The following is a 17,290-nucleotide window of genomic DNA, read 5'->3' on the forward strand; positions in this document are numbered from 1 at the left end:
TATAAAGATTTAACTAGAAGACAGATATTTTAAGTTGTAATTTTCATAGTATTACTGTTTTTTAAGTGCCAAAAAATTCTTAGTAAAGAGTAGGACTTTTCTACGAGTAGGAGACTTTCATGAAGAAGCTAAAAGCAACTTTTAGTAAAGTATAAGACTGATTCTTAAATGCTGACTTAAGTGTTATGAACTAAGGACTACAATGATGTCAACTAAAAATGGCCGCCCTCAACCTCTGAATCAGCCAATAGCAAGCCTGCAAGGGTGAAGTCACAGCAGCACAACACCAATAATTTAATGTTATTATAAAAAAAAAGAAATGGAAAAAGACACTGAAACGTTTTAATATTTTAAATTATTTTTAAAAATAGCTTTGCATTGTGCAAAATAATGACAAATTAGTGTGGAATCTTTTTCTTTTGATATATGTCTCCTCATTTACAGTTGGAGCAATGATGTGAACACGAGTTCCATCAATGGCTCCAACAACTCCAGGGAAGACCACTATCAACATAAAAGTGGCTTGCTTCTCCGCATGGTTTGATTGTCAGTTGGAAATTCAATGAACTGCCATAGAGTAGTGGCCAAATGTGATGTCCAGCCATATGAAAATGGACATCTTCAACCTTAATTCAAATATTTTTTAAAAATGTATTAAATGATGTAAGCATATCATGTAGCTGTGCTTGGAGTCAATTGTTTCATGTGTGATAATGAAATTTCAAATTATTTCAAATTATTTTTTGCCAGGCTGGGCCATAGGGGAAAGCTAATGAGGGATAAGTGGCAACAGGTGTGACAGAGAACACAATTGAAGATAAGGATAACGAGTGGAAGGGGAAAACACTACACTGACAGCAGAGCACATGGAAGGCTGTCAAAACAAAACTGATGTGCTTAGAGACAACAGGGCATGCAGACACAGAGACAAGACAACAAAACAAGGCAAATCAGACCGAAGTCATGACACATTTAAAAAAAAAAAAGAAACCTTGGCACATCAATTTTGGCCATTATGTTTGGTGTGGTAAGTTTACACAATACAAAAGAGCTCAAAGGAATATCACTGCAATAAAGGTTTATTAGTGTTAACTGCATGGCCAATGACAGCACAGAATCGCGCAAGCCAATGGTGAGCGAGCCCGCTCGAGCCCGCCAAAAGGGGCAGGTATCGGGCTATATAAGCGGCGGTCTCACCATGGCAAATAGATTTAATTCGTCTGAAGCAATGGCATGAGGCGTCTCGCATGTAGCACGGCAAAGTACACAGTACTTGTTCTGTATCTAAGGGAACCGAGGTTACGTTGGGAACCGAGTATGTTCCCTTGCGATACTACACGAGTACTGCGTCGTTCATCTTTTTAATCATATTAATTATTAATAAGACAAGACGCATTTGGGGAGAGTACAATAAGGCCATGCTACACAGGGGGATGACCAAGCATGGGGGCAGAGCACTTGAAAAAGGGCTTGCGACAGATAGCCTGGGCTTCGTGACCAGAAGACCTTTTGTGAAGACCACCGAAGCAGGCAAAAAGCTGTTCCACCTGACGAAAGGTGGCGGAACGGTCAATGTAAATCCTCAGGGCCCTGACAGGACAGAGTAGGTTCAATTCCTGTTCATCCTGAGAAGGAGAGAACGACGATCTGCGCCCTAAAGGGGGTAGATAGGACTTTGGGGACATATCCATGTCTTGGTTTCAGAACGTTAGGCCCGAATTCAAGACACGAGGGGCTCACAGAGAGCACCTGTAAATCTCCCACATGCTTAACTGATGCTAACGCTAGCAGTAAGGCAGTTTTCAGCGACATGGGCCGTAAGTCGGCAGTCTAGATTGGTTCAAAGGGAGGACCCTCTAAGAACCACAGAAAGGTCCCAGGTAGGAACCATGAGGAGACGAGGGGGATTCAACTTCCTGGATCCCAGTCTCCTGGGCGTATTTGCTGGAAGATCTGCTCAAAGTGATCATTCTGAATGTGCGCTTTATCAGGGCCCTGTTCAGATGTCTGAGATCGAGGATGGGTCTGAGACCGCCATCTTTTTTGGGGACGAGGAAGAACCTGCTGTAAAAACCTGACTCGCTCAGTGCTGAGGGAACCACCTCTATGGCTTCTTTCGCCATCATGGTGTTTACCTTGGAATGCAGGACATAAGTGTCCTTGCTTTCCACAGAGGTTTGGACCACGCCGTTGAATAACAGGGCCCGTTGAGCGAATTAGAGTACATAACCTCGTTTTACTATGTTCAGCACCCAAGCTGACACTCCGGGGATGGCCTGCTAGGCCTCGGCCCACGTGGCGAGGGGATGAATTGGTTCTGGCGCTAAGTCGATGTGAGGGACTGTGGTATGTGTATGGGGTGAAAGAGGAAATTTGCTCTCTTTTTGAGTATGTTTGATTTTTATTATATACGCTATAATAGCGGTGCACTGCCAGGGCGTTTGAACAGGCACTGTGCAGGCAACAAACACTTTTTCTTGAGCACCCGGAACTGAACGGGGTGACAGGAAAGCTGGGCGAGGCATTTTGGAGGGTGGTCCAGCCGCAGCAGGACTTAACCCCCTCCTCTTCCTTTCTTGGACATCAGGCCGACTACTGAGGCGCAGGGTCCAGCACTATCTTGAGCCAGGGTCCCTGTCACATCGGAGGGGGGTGGCGCCTAGCAGAGCGCGAGCGCCATCTATGCTCAGGCCGTGGCATGGGCTCAGTGGCTGGCGGCTTGTCCTTGGGTGGCTGCTGCTGAGCTGGCGCTGACTTAGGGCGGCTCAAAGCAGGGGAGTTGGAGCGTATTGGCAGAAAGTGTTGCATGGCCTGGGACGACTTTTGTGCCGATGTGAAGCGCTCGGTGAAACCATCGACGGCAGGGCCAAAGAGGCCAGTGGGGGAGACGGGCGAGTCAAGGAAAACGGCCTTGTCCGAGTCTTTGATCTTGGTCAAGTTGAGCCACAGGTGGTGCTCCAGCACCACCAGGCTGGCCATCGAACGCCCAATTGCCTGAGCCGTGGTCTTCGTGGCGCGTAGGGCCAAGTCCGTGGTGCTACGCAGCTCCTTGAAGGTGGCTGAGTCATGCCCAGCCTCATCGAAGTCACGGAGGAGCTTTGCTTGGTACACTTGGAGTACCGCCATGGAGTGCAAAGCTGAGGCTGCCTGACCGGCCGAGGTGTACACCCGTCCAGCGAGGGTACAGCAGGGCTTGGATGGGGGGGCGGCCTTCGACTTCAATCCAATGGCATCGGGTGGGCCCAATTGTGCGGCCACAGCTTCGTCCAAAGGAAGCAGATTCTCATATCCTTTCTGCCCGGTGCCGTCAATGGAGATAAGAGCGTGAGAGGCAGAAGGTTGCAAGCGGGCAGAGTAGGGGGCATGCCATGATCTAGTGAGCTCATCATGGACCTCCGGAAAGAAGGGCGCTGACCACTGAGGAGTGCTTGGTGGCATCCAGGCAGGAACCACTCATCTAAGCGGCTGTGTGTGGGTTCTTCAGGCGCAGACCACTCCAATCTGAGCTGTTCAACTGCCTTTGACAGCACACGGGTGAGTTCTGAGTTGATAGATGCCCTGGTGTCAATTGGCTCCAAAGACAGCAGTGGGGTGGGGTCATGAGGCAAGCCCGACCACTCTTCGGCATCTGAAGCCGCCAAGGACATGGTGTCATCCAGCGGCTCTTCATCAGATCTCCCGAACGAGACCAGGTCGCTTGCGATGGCAGAGTGGCATTGGTCTGGGCGGGAGAAATGGATGGGGGAAACGTCTCTGTGTGGAGAGAGTGAGGTATGCGGGACCTGAGCCAACTTGAGCTCACTCTCATCTGAGCGCTGAGATCCTCTGCCCTGCTGTTTTTTCCTCACAGGCTCCTGGGAGGAAGAAAACGGGAGGGCACGAGGGGCGGAGTCACATTCTAAAAAGGATGCTATCCCCGAGCGCAAAGAGGCCAGACTCATACTCTTGCAATGAGAGTTGCAATGTTTCAGTGAGCACGAATTCTGCGTGGGATTTCCCCAGACATAACACACACTCACTGTGCCCGTCATCAGCGTGCAGAGGGCCTCTGCATGTGTCACAGCTGTGGCGCGACATTTGCAACAACGTCACAGAAATTTGCTCTTTAGAATAGCTCTTTTAGTAAAGCAACTGTGTTGCAAAAGGATACACCAAAATGCACTCGTTCTACGCTGCAGGCGGCTCAGGGGTGAAGTGCTGACCAGACTGCTTGGAAGTGGCATGGGAACAAAGCTACTTGAGAGGGGCGAGCTGACCAAACTGCTGCAGAGCGGTGAGTTGATCAGCGGTGAATTCCAGCTGCTTGCAGGTGAAGGCGGCTTCAAGTCTCGTAGATCAAGCGAAGAGATGATATCTGCGTCGCTGAAGGAGAATGAATCGATTTGCCATGGTGAGATGGCCGCTTATATAGCCCGATACCCCGCCCCTTTTGGTGGGCTTGAGCGGGCTCACGCAATTCTGCGCTGTCCTTGCTTTGTTTACTTTAACTTTACTAACCAATGGCTGTGCAGTTAACACTGTGTGATTGTATAAAGGCTTCAGAATCAGAGAAAAAGGAGTTTTCCCCATATGCGTCTTTTATTAATATGATTAATAAGACGATCAACGCAGTACTCATGTAGTATCGCAAGGGAACACTTGGTTGATTGTCTGGAGCTGCTGTTCTGTTGACTTGCTGTTAGCAAGAAACTCTTATTTGTATTTACTCGTGTACTGTACATTCATTTGTGCTTCCTTGTCGTTTGCTCATCTGCACTTTATTTTACATGAAGCATTTTTTTGCACATCAGCTGTGATAAACAGACATCCACTCACATTATGTAACAGTGGCCAGATAAGAGTTTTGCAGGTAACTGCACACCAATGCCCACTAGAGAATGAGAAGTTTCATTGGTGGTGCGTTCGCCTTGCATGCCAGCAGTGATCAGGCTGGGGTTGAGGGGTTCAAGACTGACTCGGAGCAGGGTGGTTAGTATTGGAGTGTGAGTTTGAGGCGGAGCAATGAAGAGAAGGGTGCGTTTGGGTTGATTTCCAAAAAACCATGTTCAACAACTGAGAAATCACATACAGCACCTTTAAACATTACATTTAAAGACATTAAATTAGGCCAGTTACAAAAAGAATTGACAAGTTCATATCATTTTATCAACTCCATGTCATCATATAACACCAATACTTATCTTTATTGGAGAGTGTCTCTTTGCTGCCTTCTTGTTACTCCTAACTAGGTTAGGAGACCTCTCCTAAATAATAAAAGTGATTCATAAAAAGGTTCCCAAGTCTAGGAATAAGAGTAAAATTACATCATTCTTAGAATTGACACTTGAGTAAAATTGCTCCGAGCGGCAAAACAGCAACAGAGAAGCAGTTTTTGGTACCCAAAAAAAAAAAAAAAAACTTCAAATCAAGCAGAAAGACTTTACCAAACATGATTTATTTGGCGATTTAAAAAAAACCCCACACATTACAACTGACATTTGCCATCAAATCATCCCTCACAGTCATGGCCATCAGTCATGTCTGTGGCCTCGCCCATGTCCGCCGTGGCCTCGTCCTTTTCTGCCATGACCACGTCCTCTTCCGCCGTGGCCTCGTTTTTTTCTGCCGTGGCCACCACCTCGATGGGGAGTTTGAGGACAGCTTCCACCACACACTGGAGGCATGGGCGGCTCGGCAGCAGGCTTCACTGGAGGCTTGGGTGGCTCGGCGACAGGCTTCACTGGAGGCTTGGGTGGCTCGGCGACAGGCTTCACTGGAGGCTTTACTGGAGGCTTGGGTGGCTCGGCGACAGGCTTCACTGGAGGCTTGGGTGGCTCGGCGGCAGGCTTCACTGGAGGCTTCACTGGAGGCTTGGGTGGCTCTGCGGCAGGCTTCACTGGAGGCTTGGGTGGCTCAGCGGCAGGCTTCACTGTATGGATACAGATAATCAGTCCATTAAGCAGCATTCAATATCATATACAGCACAAAACATACAAAAGCATGAATAGCAAGTCTTACAGAGTGAATTGTGTTTTAAGCAATCATCTTTATTAATTTTGTAAAGCCATCTGTGTTTGAAACAGTATTATGGGCTGAATTCAGGTACTTTTGTCATTGAGTATGACTTTTTTTTTTTTTTTTTTTTTTTTTTTTTTTTTAAAGACCCAAACACTACATAACTGTACAGTACAAATACCTGTATATGGAGGCATACACTGATGTCCACATCCATTGCTGCAGCATTTCTCATTGTTCGGACAGTCACGGTCACGCGAACACAACTCACCACACTTTCTCACTCCAGATATTTTGCTTGGACACTCTCCTAGCTTTGCTGTTATACAGACGTGACAGAGAAACCCATATGACTGAATGCTGAATGTCACTCATGGTTTGAAAAAAAAAAAAAAAAAAGTTGGAAGTTGTTAAAGATGATCAAAGTAGGTTTTACAAGAATATACTGGTTCCTCCTTTATACTTAAGTTTCAAGTTTAGTTCAATGTGTTACATGTCATTTCCTTTGCGATTTGTGAAAGGATAGCAATTTGTGTGAAAACTTGTTTATGCACCATTTTCAGTTTCAGTTATCTGCTTCTAGTCAAGTATTTGATGCCTGAGAGACATGCCAGTGAAGAGAAAGTGCTGGTTTCAGCCTCATCACCAGCTGCAGCCATTTCCTCATCTAAGAAGTCAAACACCTGCAATCAGCAACTACCTGCTAATGCACTCACATTCACAAAGTAGCGTAGTAGACAAGGTTTGGGTGAGTAGAGGCAAAACAAGATATACTACCTTCAATGCCCCTAGATACTGATATTGCTTCTTTATATCAAACAAACTGCTGCAGAAAAAGTTAGGTGCCATACAAAGTGTAATTTATAAAATTGCATTACATCATCATCACAAATGTAGTGGAGTAAAAAGTACATTTACTTGCTCAAATACAGTCAAGAGTCAGTCAAGAGTAGTTATTAATTATATTAATTATGTTATATTATTATAAAAACACTTTGTATGGCACTCATTTACGCATTTCTTCAGGCTGTGAAATCAAGTTAAATGATCTTCTCACCTGCTACGACTACAGCATCTGTTGTGCTCAAACATGCAGACAGACACAACAAAAGAGCACTCAACGAGCAAAACACTCGAGCTGTCATCCTCTCGACCTGCGAGCTCAATGAACTCTGCTAGAAAACACACTGGATTAATAAGTCAGGAGGAATAACGAGGCACAGAAAACGTACTCGGTTACTAACGTAACCTTGGTTCCCTGAGATACGGAACGAGTAGTGCGTATGGGGAAAAGTCTCCCTTTTTCCCCGTCACTGAAGCCTTTTTCAATAACGCAGTGTAACTGCATCGTCATTGGTTCACTCATGAGAAGTTGTTGAACCAATGGCGGCGCGGCATAGCTGCGCGGCCTATGGCGACAAAGCGCGCAAATATTCCCGCCGAAGGGGCGGGGTTTAGTGCTATATAAGCGGGCGTTTCGCCATAGGATTTCAGGCCAATCGACTGAAGCGACGACCTTCAAGCCGCAGCCTCGTGGCACGGCAAGTAACGCAGTACTCGTTCCGTATCTCAGGGAACCGAGGTTACGTTAGTAACCGAGTACGTTCCCTTTCGATACTTCACTCGTACTGCGTATGGGGAACGAATTCAACCGCGCCGTGCCACGGCAGGGAACGACTGGACATGTTTGGGACGCCTAGGGGGGTCCACGAAACTAATGAGAAGGCCAAAGCCGTCGAACCCATAGTTACACTACAAGAGGAGATTACTCCTGAACCGGTTTGAGGCGGGGCTCGAAGAGGCCGCTGCATCACACCGATAGGACCCGAGCTCGTAAAGTCGGAACGTCCAACTGGTAAAATCTGACAAAGGTGGACGGCGAGGACCAGCCGGCCGCCTCACAGATGTCTTTGATAGAAACTCCACTGGACCAGGCCCATGAAGAGGCCATACTCCCAGTGGAGTGAGCTCTAACTCCTATGGTGCATTCTGAACCCATGGAGGAGTAACAAAGAGCTATGGCGTCGACAATCCAACGCGAGAGGCGTTGCTTTGAGACCGGAGACCCTTTGGTGCGGCCGCCAAAGCAAACAAAGAGCTGATCTGATAGCCGAAAGGGCTGTGATCGCTCTACATAAGTTCTCAATGCCCTAACAGGGCAGAGCAACTCCAGCTCTTGCTCTTCTGACGAGACAGGGAGCGCAGAGAGGGAGATGACCTGTGCTCTGAACGGGGTCGAGAGCACCTTGGGGACGTAGCCATGCCTGGGTTTCAATACGACTTTAGAGTCGTTGGGCCCAAATTCAAGGCAAGCAGGGCTCACAGAGAGGGCCTGCAGATCGCCGACACGTTTTACCGATGCTAAAGCCAGTAGCAGAGCGGTCTTAAGCGTCAGGGGCTTGAGGTCAGCTGAGCACAGCGGCTCAAAGGGATGCCCTTTGAGAGCCCTAAGGACCATAGATAGGTCCCAGGTGGGAACAGTGAGGGGGCGAGGAGGATTCAATCGCCTAGCACCCCTCAAGAAACGCACCACTAGGCCGTTTCTCCCCACCGACTGGCCAGCGATAGGAGAGTGAAACGCTGCGATGGCTGCTACGTAAACTTTGAGCGTTGAAGGGGCTCGCCCTGAATTCAAACGCTCTTGGAGAAAGGACAGTATCAGAGATACGTCACACTCCACTGGATCTATGTTGCGTGCAGAGCACCAATCAACAAAGATTGACCATTTCTGGGCATAGAGACGTCTCGTAGATGGAGCTCTCGCCTGAGAGATGGTGTTCAACACGTCCCCGGGGAGGTTAACCGGCTCCCGTCGAGGGACCATAAGTTCTGGCCGTGGGTGCCAAATTGTCCTGTTCGCCTGAGAGAGAAGGTCTCGTCTCAGAGGAATGGGCCACGGGGCTCTCGTGGAGAGCCTGAACAGCTCTGAGGACCAAACCTGGCTCCTCCAGAGCGGGGCCACCAGGAGGACTCTGTGCTCGTCTTCCTTGATACGTCTGATAACCTGAGGAATCAGAGCGATCGGGGGGAATGTGTAAAGAAGGGTGCTGGGCCAATGGTGGGCCAGCGCATCGTCCTTCCTCGAGAAATAAGTTGGGTAATGAGAATTGTCTTCTTAGGCGAAGAGGTCGACCTTTGCCTTCCAGAAGAATTCCCATATTGTGAGAACCGTCTGGGGGTGGAGCGTCCACTCGTCTGAGGGAACATTGCTCCGAGACAGCATATCTACTCCCAGATTGGTTTTCCCAGGAATGTGTGTCGCCCTGAGCGACAGAAACCTGGGTAGAGCCCATTCCAGAAGACGCTTCGCCAGTGTGCATAAGCGGCTGGACGAAAGACCTCCCTGGTGATTTATGTATGACACCACCGTCATGCTGTCCGATTGGACTAGGACGTGGCGTCCCGTCAGGTGAGCCTGAAAGAAGTGAAGGGCACGTATCACTGCCAGCATCTCCAGGCAGTTGATATGAAGATGGCTCTCCTCGTGTGACCACGAGCCGAAGGCCGGTCTGCCCCAACCCGAGTTGTATGCGTCCGTCGAGAGCACCGTCCTTCGCGACGCCGCCTGAAGGGGTACGCCACGCTTGAACCACTCGGGGTTCAACCAGGGCTTCAGGGCTGATAGACAGGCCTGATTGACCTTGAGACAGAAGCGGCCATGCCGCCAGGCGTGGGGGGGGAACCCGAAACTTCAGCCAGTACTGCAGAGGCCGCATCCGAAGAAGGCCGAGCTGTAGAACTGGGGAGGCGGAAGCCATCAGCCCTAATAGCCTCTGGAAGGACTTCAGTGGAAGGTAGGCTTTGTTTGTGACGGAAGCCGCGAGCTGCTGAATGGCCAGAGCGCGCTCTGGAGAGACTACTGCCTTCATGCGGACAGAGTCGAAAACCGCTCCCAGGAACGAAATGCGTTGGCTGGGAAGCAGCGAGCTCTTGGATAGGTTGACCCTGAGTCCCAGGCATTCTAGATGGCTGAGGAGCACAGATCTGTGAAGTTCTAGCTCTGCTCGCGAGTGGGCCAGAATGGCCTGGGCTGTGGCCTTCGTGGCTCGCAGGGCTAGGTCAGTGGCGCTGCGGAGGTCCCTGAAGGCGGGTGCATCAAAGCCGGACTCGTCCATAGAGCGGAGAAGCTTGGCTTGAAACACTTGGAAAATGGCCATAGTGTGGAGCGCCGAGGCAGCTTGGCCTGCGGAGGCGTAGGCTCGCGAAGCCAGGGTGGAGGTAGTCCTGCAGGGCTTTGAAGGAAGGGCCCTCTTAGATTTCCAGCCCACAGCCGTGGGAGGACAGAGGTGAGCTGCCACTGCTTCATCCAGGGGCGGCGGGTGCTCGTAGCCCTTTTCTTCAGCGCCGTCCACAGTCGTGAGGGCTGAACGGTGCGTGGTGTGCAGGCGGGCAGATTTGCAGTGGTCAGGTGGTACAGCGATCACGTTTTAAATAGAAGTTGGGTTGCGTTCATGTTATGAGAAAATATATTACCATAATTCTGGCTTGTAAAAGCATGTGATTCTAGCGCTAGACTGCGTCTTAATGTGCATTTACCCATGCTAAATGGTATTGAAAATTAGTCATTTTCAATACCATTTAGGGCAGATAGGGTGGCACATTGGAATGTAGGCCAGAAATTTCTGAAAGCTACGAGTTGACCGCTGTAAATGTGTTTTGGAGGTAGGAAAAGTATAATAAGTCCGAATCCGATGACGTGAAGGGCTCCAAGTATACAGTACGGACATGTCTGTGGAAAGAGAAGAAACTGCAGAAATTAAGGCCACACCCACCCTCCACCTTGCCCCACCTCTCTTCTCATTAGCATTTAAAGCTACAGACCCAGAAACAGCATGTCCTGATGAAAGCTTATTATGGGACTGGCTTGTAGTGGCTGAAATTCTGCACCAAGGCTGAATTTTGAGAAAAGAGACTTCAGATACAGTACTAGGGACCACTTAGGCCTATATAAGAGCATCCAAAAAGTAGCATGTCATAGGACCTTTAAATTACACTTAAAGCCATTAAATTAGGCCAGTTACAAAGATGAATTGACAAGTTTGTCATTATCAACTTCATATCAGAACACCAATACTTTATATCTTTATTGGAGTGCCCGTCTATTTGCTGCCTTCTTGTTACTCCTAACTAGGTTAAGAGACCTCTCCAGCTCTCCTAAATAAGTGTCAAGACTAGGTCAAGTAAAATTACATAATTCTTAGAATTGACACTTGAGTAAAATTTTGTTCTGAGCAGCAAAACACCAACAGAAGCAGTTTTTGGTACCCAAAAACAAAAATTCAAATGAAGCAGGAAGACATTGAATAAAGATTTATTTGGTGATAAAACAAAACACTACGACTGACATTTGCCATCACATTGTCCCTCAGTCCCATCACAGTCGTGTTTATGGCCTTGCCCATGTCCGCCGTGGCCTCGTTTTTTTCCGCCGTGGCCTCGTTTTTTTTCCGCCGTGGCCTCGTTTTTTTCCCGCCGTGGCCTCGTTTTTTTCCACCGTGGCCTCCACCTTGATGGGGAGTTTGAGGACAGCTTCCGCCACACACTGGAGGAATGGGCGGCTCGGCAGCAGGCTTCACCGGAGGCTTGGGCGGCTCGGCGGCAGGCTTCACCGGAGGCTTGGGCGGCTCGGCGGCAGGCTTCACCGGAGGCTTGGGCGGATCGGCGGCAGGCTTCACCGGAGGCTTGGGCGGCTCGGCGGCAGGCTTCACCGGAGGCTTGGGCGGCTCGGCGGCAGGCTTCACCGGAGGCTTGGGCGGCTCGGCGGCAGGCTTCACTGGAGGCTTGGGCGGCTCAGCAGCAGGCTTCACTGGAGGCTTGGGAGGCTCGGCGGCAGGCTTCACTGTATGGATACAGATAATCAGTCCATTAAGCAGCATTCAATCTCATATACAGCACAAAACATACAGAAGCATGAATAGCAAGTCTTACAGGGTGAATCGTGTTAAGCAATCATCTTTATTAATTTTGTAAAGCCATCCGTGTTTGAAACTGTATTGGGCTGAATTCAGGTACTTTTGTCATTGAGTATGACAATATAAAAAGGACAAAACTTAAAGAGCAGACCCAAACACTACATAACTGTACAGTACAAATACCTGAATATGGAGGCATACACTGATGTCCACATCCATTGCTGCAGCATTTCTCATTGTTCGGACAGTCATGGTCACACGAACAACTCGCCACACTTTCTCACTCCAGATATTTTGCTTGGACACTCTCCTGGCTTTGCTGTTATACAGATGTGACAGAGAAACCCATATGACTGAATAATGAATGTCATTCACAGTTTGAAAAAGTTGGAAGTTAATCAAAAGTATATTTGACAAGAACACACTAGTTCCTCCGTTGTACTTCAAAGTTGTTTAGTTCAATGCATTACATGTTTTCTTTGCGATTTGTGAAAGGATCTAGCAATTGTGTGAAAACTTGTTGCACCAGTTTCAGTTTCAGTTATCTGCTTCTAGTCAAGTATCTGATGCCTGAGAAATCTATTGTTTCTTTTCACTGGCATGTCTATGTTGAGATCTCATTTTTATTTTAGAAAACAAGACTAAACACCTAAGTGTTGCAATAAATCAAGGTAACAGCCTCTTAAACATCTACAAACTCAAGTCTCAGTTGAGCTCAAGTGCAAAAAATGGCCACAAGTAAACCAATATCCTTCAAAATGGTCTGGTCAATACAGCAGATAAATAAAAAGTGCCATTTTCAGCCTCATCACCAGCTGCAGCCATTTCCTCATCTAAGAAGTCAAACACCTGCAATCAGCAACTACCTGCTAATGCACTCACATTCACAAAGTAGTATAATAGACAAGGTTTGGGTGAGTAGAGGCAAAACAAGATATAGTACCTTCAATGCCCCTAGATGCTGATATTGCTTCTTTATATCAAACAAACTGCTTCAGAGAAAGTTAGGTGCCATACAAAGTGTAATTTATAAAGTTGCATTACTCATCACAAATGTAGTGGAGTAAAAAGTACATTTACTTGCTCAAATACAGTCAAGAGTAGTTATTAATTATATCAATTATATTATAAAAACACTTTGTATGGCACTCATTTACGCATTTCTTCGGGCTATGAAATCAAGTTAAATGATCTTCTCACCTGCTACGACTACAGCATCTGTTGTGCTCAAACATGCAGACAGACACAACAAAAGAGCACTCAATAAGCAGAACACTCGAGCTTTCATCCTCTCGACCTGCGAGCTCAATGAACTCTGCTAGAAAACACACTGGATTAATAAATCAGGAAGAATAACAAGGCACAGAAAACACGTGCTGCTGAACCCCGCAACAAAAATCGCTGAGAAACGCGTTTTAAAAGATCCAAGGAGGTCTGGGCAACTCCAGCCCTGATGAAACTCACCTGCATCTAACTTCCTATCCTAATCTTGTTCAGGTGTGTTTGATTCGGGTTTTGGGGAGCAGAGCGCTGCGTTCACGAAAGATCTCGTAATAATTACCGTAATTAAGAGATTATCTAGCGTTTCTGTGGCAATTATCAATGCCTAAATTAATTTGCAGTGGTCAGGTGGTACAGCGATCACGTTTTAAATAGAAGTTGGGTTGCGTTCATGTTATGAGAAATTATATTACCGTAATTCTGGCTTGTAAAAGCATGTGATTCTAGGGCTAGACTGCGTCTTAATGTGCATTTACCCATGCTAAATGGTATTGAAAATTAGTCATTTTCAATACCATTTAAGGCAGATAGGGTGGCACGTTGGAATGTAGGCCAGAAATTTCTGAAAGCTACGAGTTGACCGCTGTAAATTTGTTTTGGAGGTAGGAAAAGTATAATCTAAGTCTGAATCCGAGGATGTGAAGGGCTCCAAGTATACAGTATGGACATGTCTGTGGAAAGAGAAGAAACTGCAGAAATTAAGGCCACACCCACCCTCCACCTTGCCCCACCTCTCTTCATTAGCATTTAAAGCTACAGACCCAGAAACAGCATGTCCTGATGAAAGATTATGGGACTGGCTTGTAGTGGCTGAAATTCTGCACCAAGGCTGAATTTTGAGAAAAGAAACTTCAGATACAGTACTGGGGACCACTTAGGCCTATGTAAAAGCATCCAAAAAGTAGCATGTCATAGGACCTTTAAATTACACTTAAAGCCATTAAATTAGGCCAGTTAAAGATGAATTGACAAGTTGTCATTTTATCAACTCCATGTCATCATAACACCAGTACTTCATCTCTTTATTATAGTGCCAGTCTCTTTGCTGCCTTCTTGTTACTCCTAACTAGGTTAAGAGACCTCTCCAGCTCTCCTAAATAACTTAAGTGTCAAGACTAGGTCAAGTAAAATTACATAATTCTTAGTGACACTTAAGAGTAAAATTTTGCTCTGAGCAGCAAAGCAGCAACAAAGTAGTTTTTGGTACCGAAAAAGACTTCAAATGGAGCAGAAAGACATTCACTAAACAAGATTTATTTGGTGATAAAACAAAACACTACGACTGACATTTGCCATCACATTGTCCCTCAGTCCCATCACAGTCGTGTTTATGGCCTTGCCCATGTCCGCCGTGGCCTCGTCTTTTTCCGCCTTGGCCTCGTTTTTTTCCGCCACGGCCTCGTCCTTTTCCGCCGTGACCTCGTCCTCTTCCGTCCACACCACCACCTTGATGGGGAGCTTGAGGACAGCTTCCGCCACACACTGGAGGAATGGGCGGCTCGGCAGCAGGCTTCACCGGCGGCATGGGCGGCTCGGCGGCAGGCTTCACCGGAGGCTTGGGCGGCTCGGCGGCAGGCTTCACCGGAGGCATGGGAGGCTCGGCGGCAGGCTTCACCGGGGGCTTGGGAGGCTCGGCGGCAGGCTTCACCGGGGGCTTGGGAGGCTCTGCGGCAGGCTTCACCGGGGGCTTGGGAGGCTCTGCGGCAGGCTTCACCGGGGGCTTGGGAGGCTCTGCGGCAGGCTTCACCGGGGGCTTGGGAGGCTCTGCGGCAGGCTTCACCGGGGGCTTGGGAGGCTCTGCGGCAGGCTTCACCGGGGGCTTGGGAGGCTCGGCGGCAGGCTTCACCGGGGGCTTGGGAGGCTCGGCGGCAGGCTTCACTGTATGGATACAGATAATCAGTCCATTAAGCAGCATTCAATCTCATATACAGCACAAAACATACAGAAGCATGAATAGCAAGTCTTACAGGGTGAATCTTGTTAAGCAATCATCTTTATTAATTTTGTAAAGCCATCCATGTTTGAAACTGTATTGGGCTGAATTCAGGTACTTTTGTCATTGAGTATGACAATATAAAAAAGACAAAACTTAAAGAGCAGACCCAAACACTACATAACTGTACAGTACAAATACCTGAATATGGAGGCATACACTGATGTCCACATCCATTGCTGCAGCATTTCTCATTGTTTGGACAGTCATGGTCACACGAACACAACTCGCCACACTTTCTCACTCCAGATATTTTGCTTGGACACTCTCCTGGCTTTGCTGTTATACAGATGTGACAGAGAAACCCATATGACTGAATGCTGAATGTCATTCACGGTTTGAAAAAGTTGGAAGTTAATCAAAAGTAAGTTTGACAAGAACACACTAGTTCCTCCGTTGTACTTCAAAGTTGTTTAGTTCAATGCATTACATGTTTCCCTTGCGATTTGTGAAAGGATCTAGCAATTGCGTGAAAACTTGTTGCACCATTTTCAGTTTCAGTTATCTGCTTCTAGTCAAGTATCTGATGCCTGAGACATGCCAGTGAAAAGAAACAATAGATTTCTATGTTGAGATCTCATTTTTATTTTAGAAAACAAGACTAAACACCTCAATGTTGCAATAAATCAAGGTAACAGCCTCTTAAACATCTACAAACTCAAGTCTGTTGAGCTCAAGTGCACAAAAAGGCCACAAGTAAACCAATATCCTTCAAAATGGTCTGGTCAATACAGCAGATAAATAAAAAGTGCCGTTTTCAGCCTCATCACCAGCTGCAGCCATTTCCTCATCTAAGAAGTCAAACACCTGCAATCAGCAACTACCTGCTAATGCACTCACATTCACAAAGTAGTATAATAGACAAGGTTTGGGTGAGTAGAGGCAAAACACAAGATATAGTACCTTCAATGCCCCTAGATGCTGATATCACTTCTTTATATCAAACAAACTGCTGCAGAGAAAGTTAGGTACCATACAAAGTGTAATTTATAAAGTTGCATTACTCATCACAAATGTAGTGGAGTAAAAAGTACATTTACTTGCTCAAATACAGTCAAGAGTAGTTAATTATATCAGTTATATTATTATAAAAACACTTTGTATGGCACTCATTTACGCATTTCTTCGGGCTGTGAAATCAAGTTAAATGATCTTCTCACCTGCTACGACTACAGCATCTGTTGTACTCAAACATGCAGACAGACACAACAAAAGAGCACTCAATAAGCAGAACACTCGAGCTGTCATCCTCTCAACCTGCGAGCTCAATGAACTCTGCTAGAAAACACACTGGATTAATAAATCAGGAGGAATAACAAGGCACAGAAAACAACGTGCTGCTGAACCCCGCAACAAAAATAGCTGAGAAACGCGTTTTTAAAGATCCAAGGAGGTCTGGGCAACTCCAGCCCTGATGAAACTCACCTGCATCTAACTTCCTATCCTAATCTTGTTCAGGTGTGTTTGATTCGGGTTGGGGGAGTGGAGCGCTGCGTTCATGCCAGATCTCGTAATAATTACCCTAATTAAGAGATTATCTAGCGTTTCTGTGGCAATTATCAACGCCTAAATTAATTTGCAGTGGTCAGGTGGTACAGCGATCACGTTTTAAATAGAAGTTGGGTTGCGTTCATGTTATGACAAATTATATTACCGTAATTCTGGCTTGTAAAAGCATGTGATTCTAGCGCTAGACTGTGCATTTACCCATGCTAAATGGTATTGAAAATTAGTCATTTTCAATACCATTTAGGGCAGATAGGGTGGCACGTTGGAATGTAGGCCAGAAATTTCTGAAAGCTACGAGTTGACCGCTGTAAATGTGTTTTGGAGGTAGGAAAAGTATAATATAAGTCCGAATCCGATGACATGAAGGGCTCCAAGTATACAGTATGGACATGTCTGTGGAAAAAGAAACTGCAGAAATTAAGGCCACACCCACCCTCCACCTTGCCCCACCTCTCTTCTCATTAGCATTTAAAGCTACAGACCCAGAAACAGCATGTCCTGATGAAAGCTTATTATGGGACCGGCTTGTAGTGGCTGAAATTCTGCACCAAGGCTGAATTTTGAGTAAAGAGACTTCAGATACAGTACTAGGGACCACTTA

The 17,290-nt window shown here is 47.0% G+C and overlaps 2 protein-coding genes across 4 annotated transcripts; both read right to left on the reverse strand.

Annotated features, from left to right (window-relative positions):
- Positions 1–11,273: 11,273 nt before the first annotated feature.
- LOC125264083 (non-classical arabinogalactan protein 31-like) lies at positions 11,274–13,301 on the reverse strand. The gene is made up of 3 exons (XM_048183328.1): positions 13,107–13,301; positions 12,090–12,225; positions 11,274–11,833 (listed from the first exon to the last, which is right to left on the reverse strand). The coding sequence occupies exons 2-3, from the start codon at positions 12,103–12,105 to the stop codon at positions 11,274–11,276; spliced, it is 576 nt and encodes a 191-aa protein (XP_048039285.1). The 5' UTR covers positions 12,106–12,225; positions 13,107–13,301.
- A 1,120-nt stretch (positions 13,302–14,421) lies between these two features.
- On the reverse strand, positions 14,422–16,549 carry LOC125265786 (formin-like protein 5). 3 transcript variants are annotated; one of them, XM_048186259.1, is made up of 3 exons: positions 16,341–16,549; positions 15,322–15,459; positions 14,422–14,900 (listed from the first exon to the last, which is right to left on the reverse strand). In XM_048186259.1, exons 1-3 carry the CDS (start codon positions 16,426–16,428, stop codon positions 14,464–14,466), a joined length of 663 nt encoding a protein of 220 aa, XP_048042216.1. In that variant the 5' UTR covers positions 16,429–16,549; the 3' UTR covers positions 14,422–14,463. The 3 variants fall into 3 exon arrangements, with proteins under 3 accessions (XP_048042216.1, XP_048042214.1, XP_048042213.1); XM_048186257.1 differs by having other exon boundaries at positions 14,422–15,032; XM_048186256.1 differs by having other exon boundaries at positions 14,422–15,065.
- Between the last annotated feature and the right edge of the window lie 741 nt (positions 16,550–17,290).

Source organism: Megalobrama amblycephala, linkage group LG3 (assembly GCF_018812025.1).
Source record: "Megalobrama amblycephala isolate DHTTF-2021 linkage group LG3, ASM1881202v1, whole genome shotgun sequence".
Taxonomy (NCBI): Eukaryota; Metazoa; Chordata; class Actinopteri; order Cypriniformes; family Xenocyprididae; genus Megalobrama; species Megalobrama amblycephala.

What these genes read in the sequence shown, in the direction of transcription:
- LOC125265786 (XM_048186256.1), bottom strand. Translation starts at nt 16,428, where the DNA reads ATGACAGCTCGAGTGTTCTGCTTATTGAGTGCTCTTTTGTTGTGTCTG. An exon ending in AGATGCTGTAGTCGTAGCAG is followed by an intron (nt 15,460 to 16,340) that starts GTGAGAAGATCA and finishes TCTGTATAACAG; the next exon opens with CAAAGCCAGGAGAGTGTCCA. An exon ending in GTGTATGCCTCCATATTCAG is followed by an intron (nt 15,066 to 15,321) that starts GTATTTGTACTG and finishes GTATCCATACAG; the next exon opens with TGAAGCCTGCCGCCGAGCCT.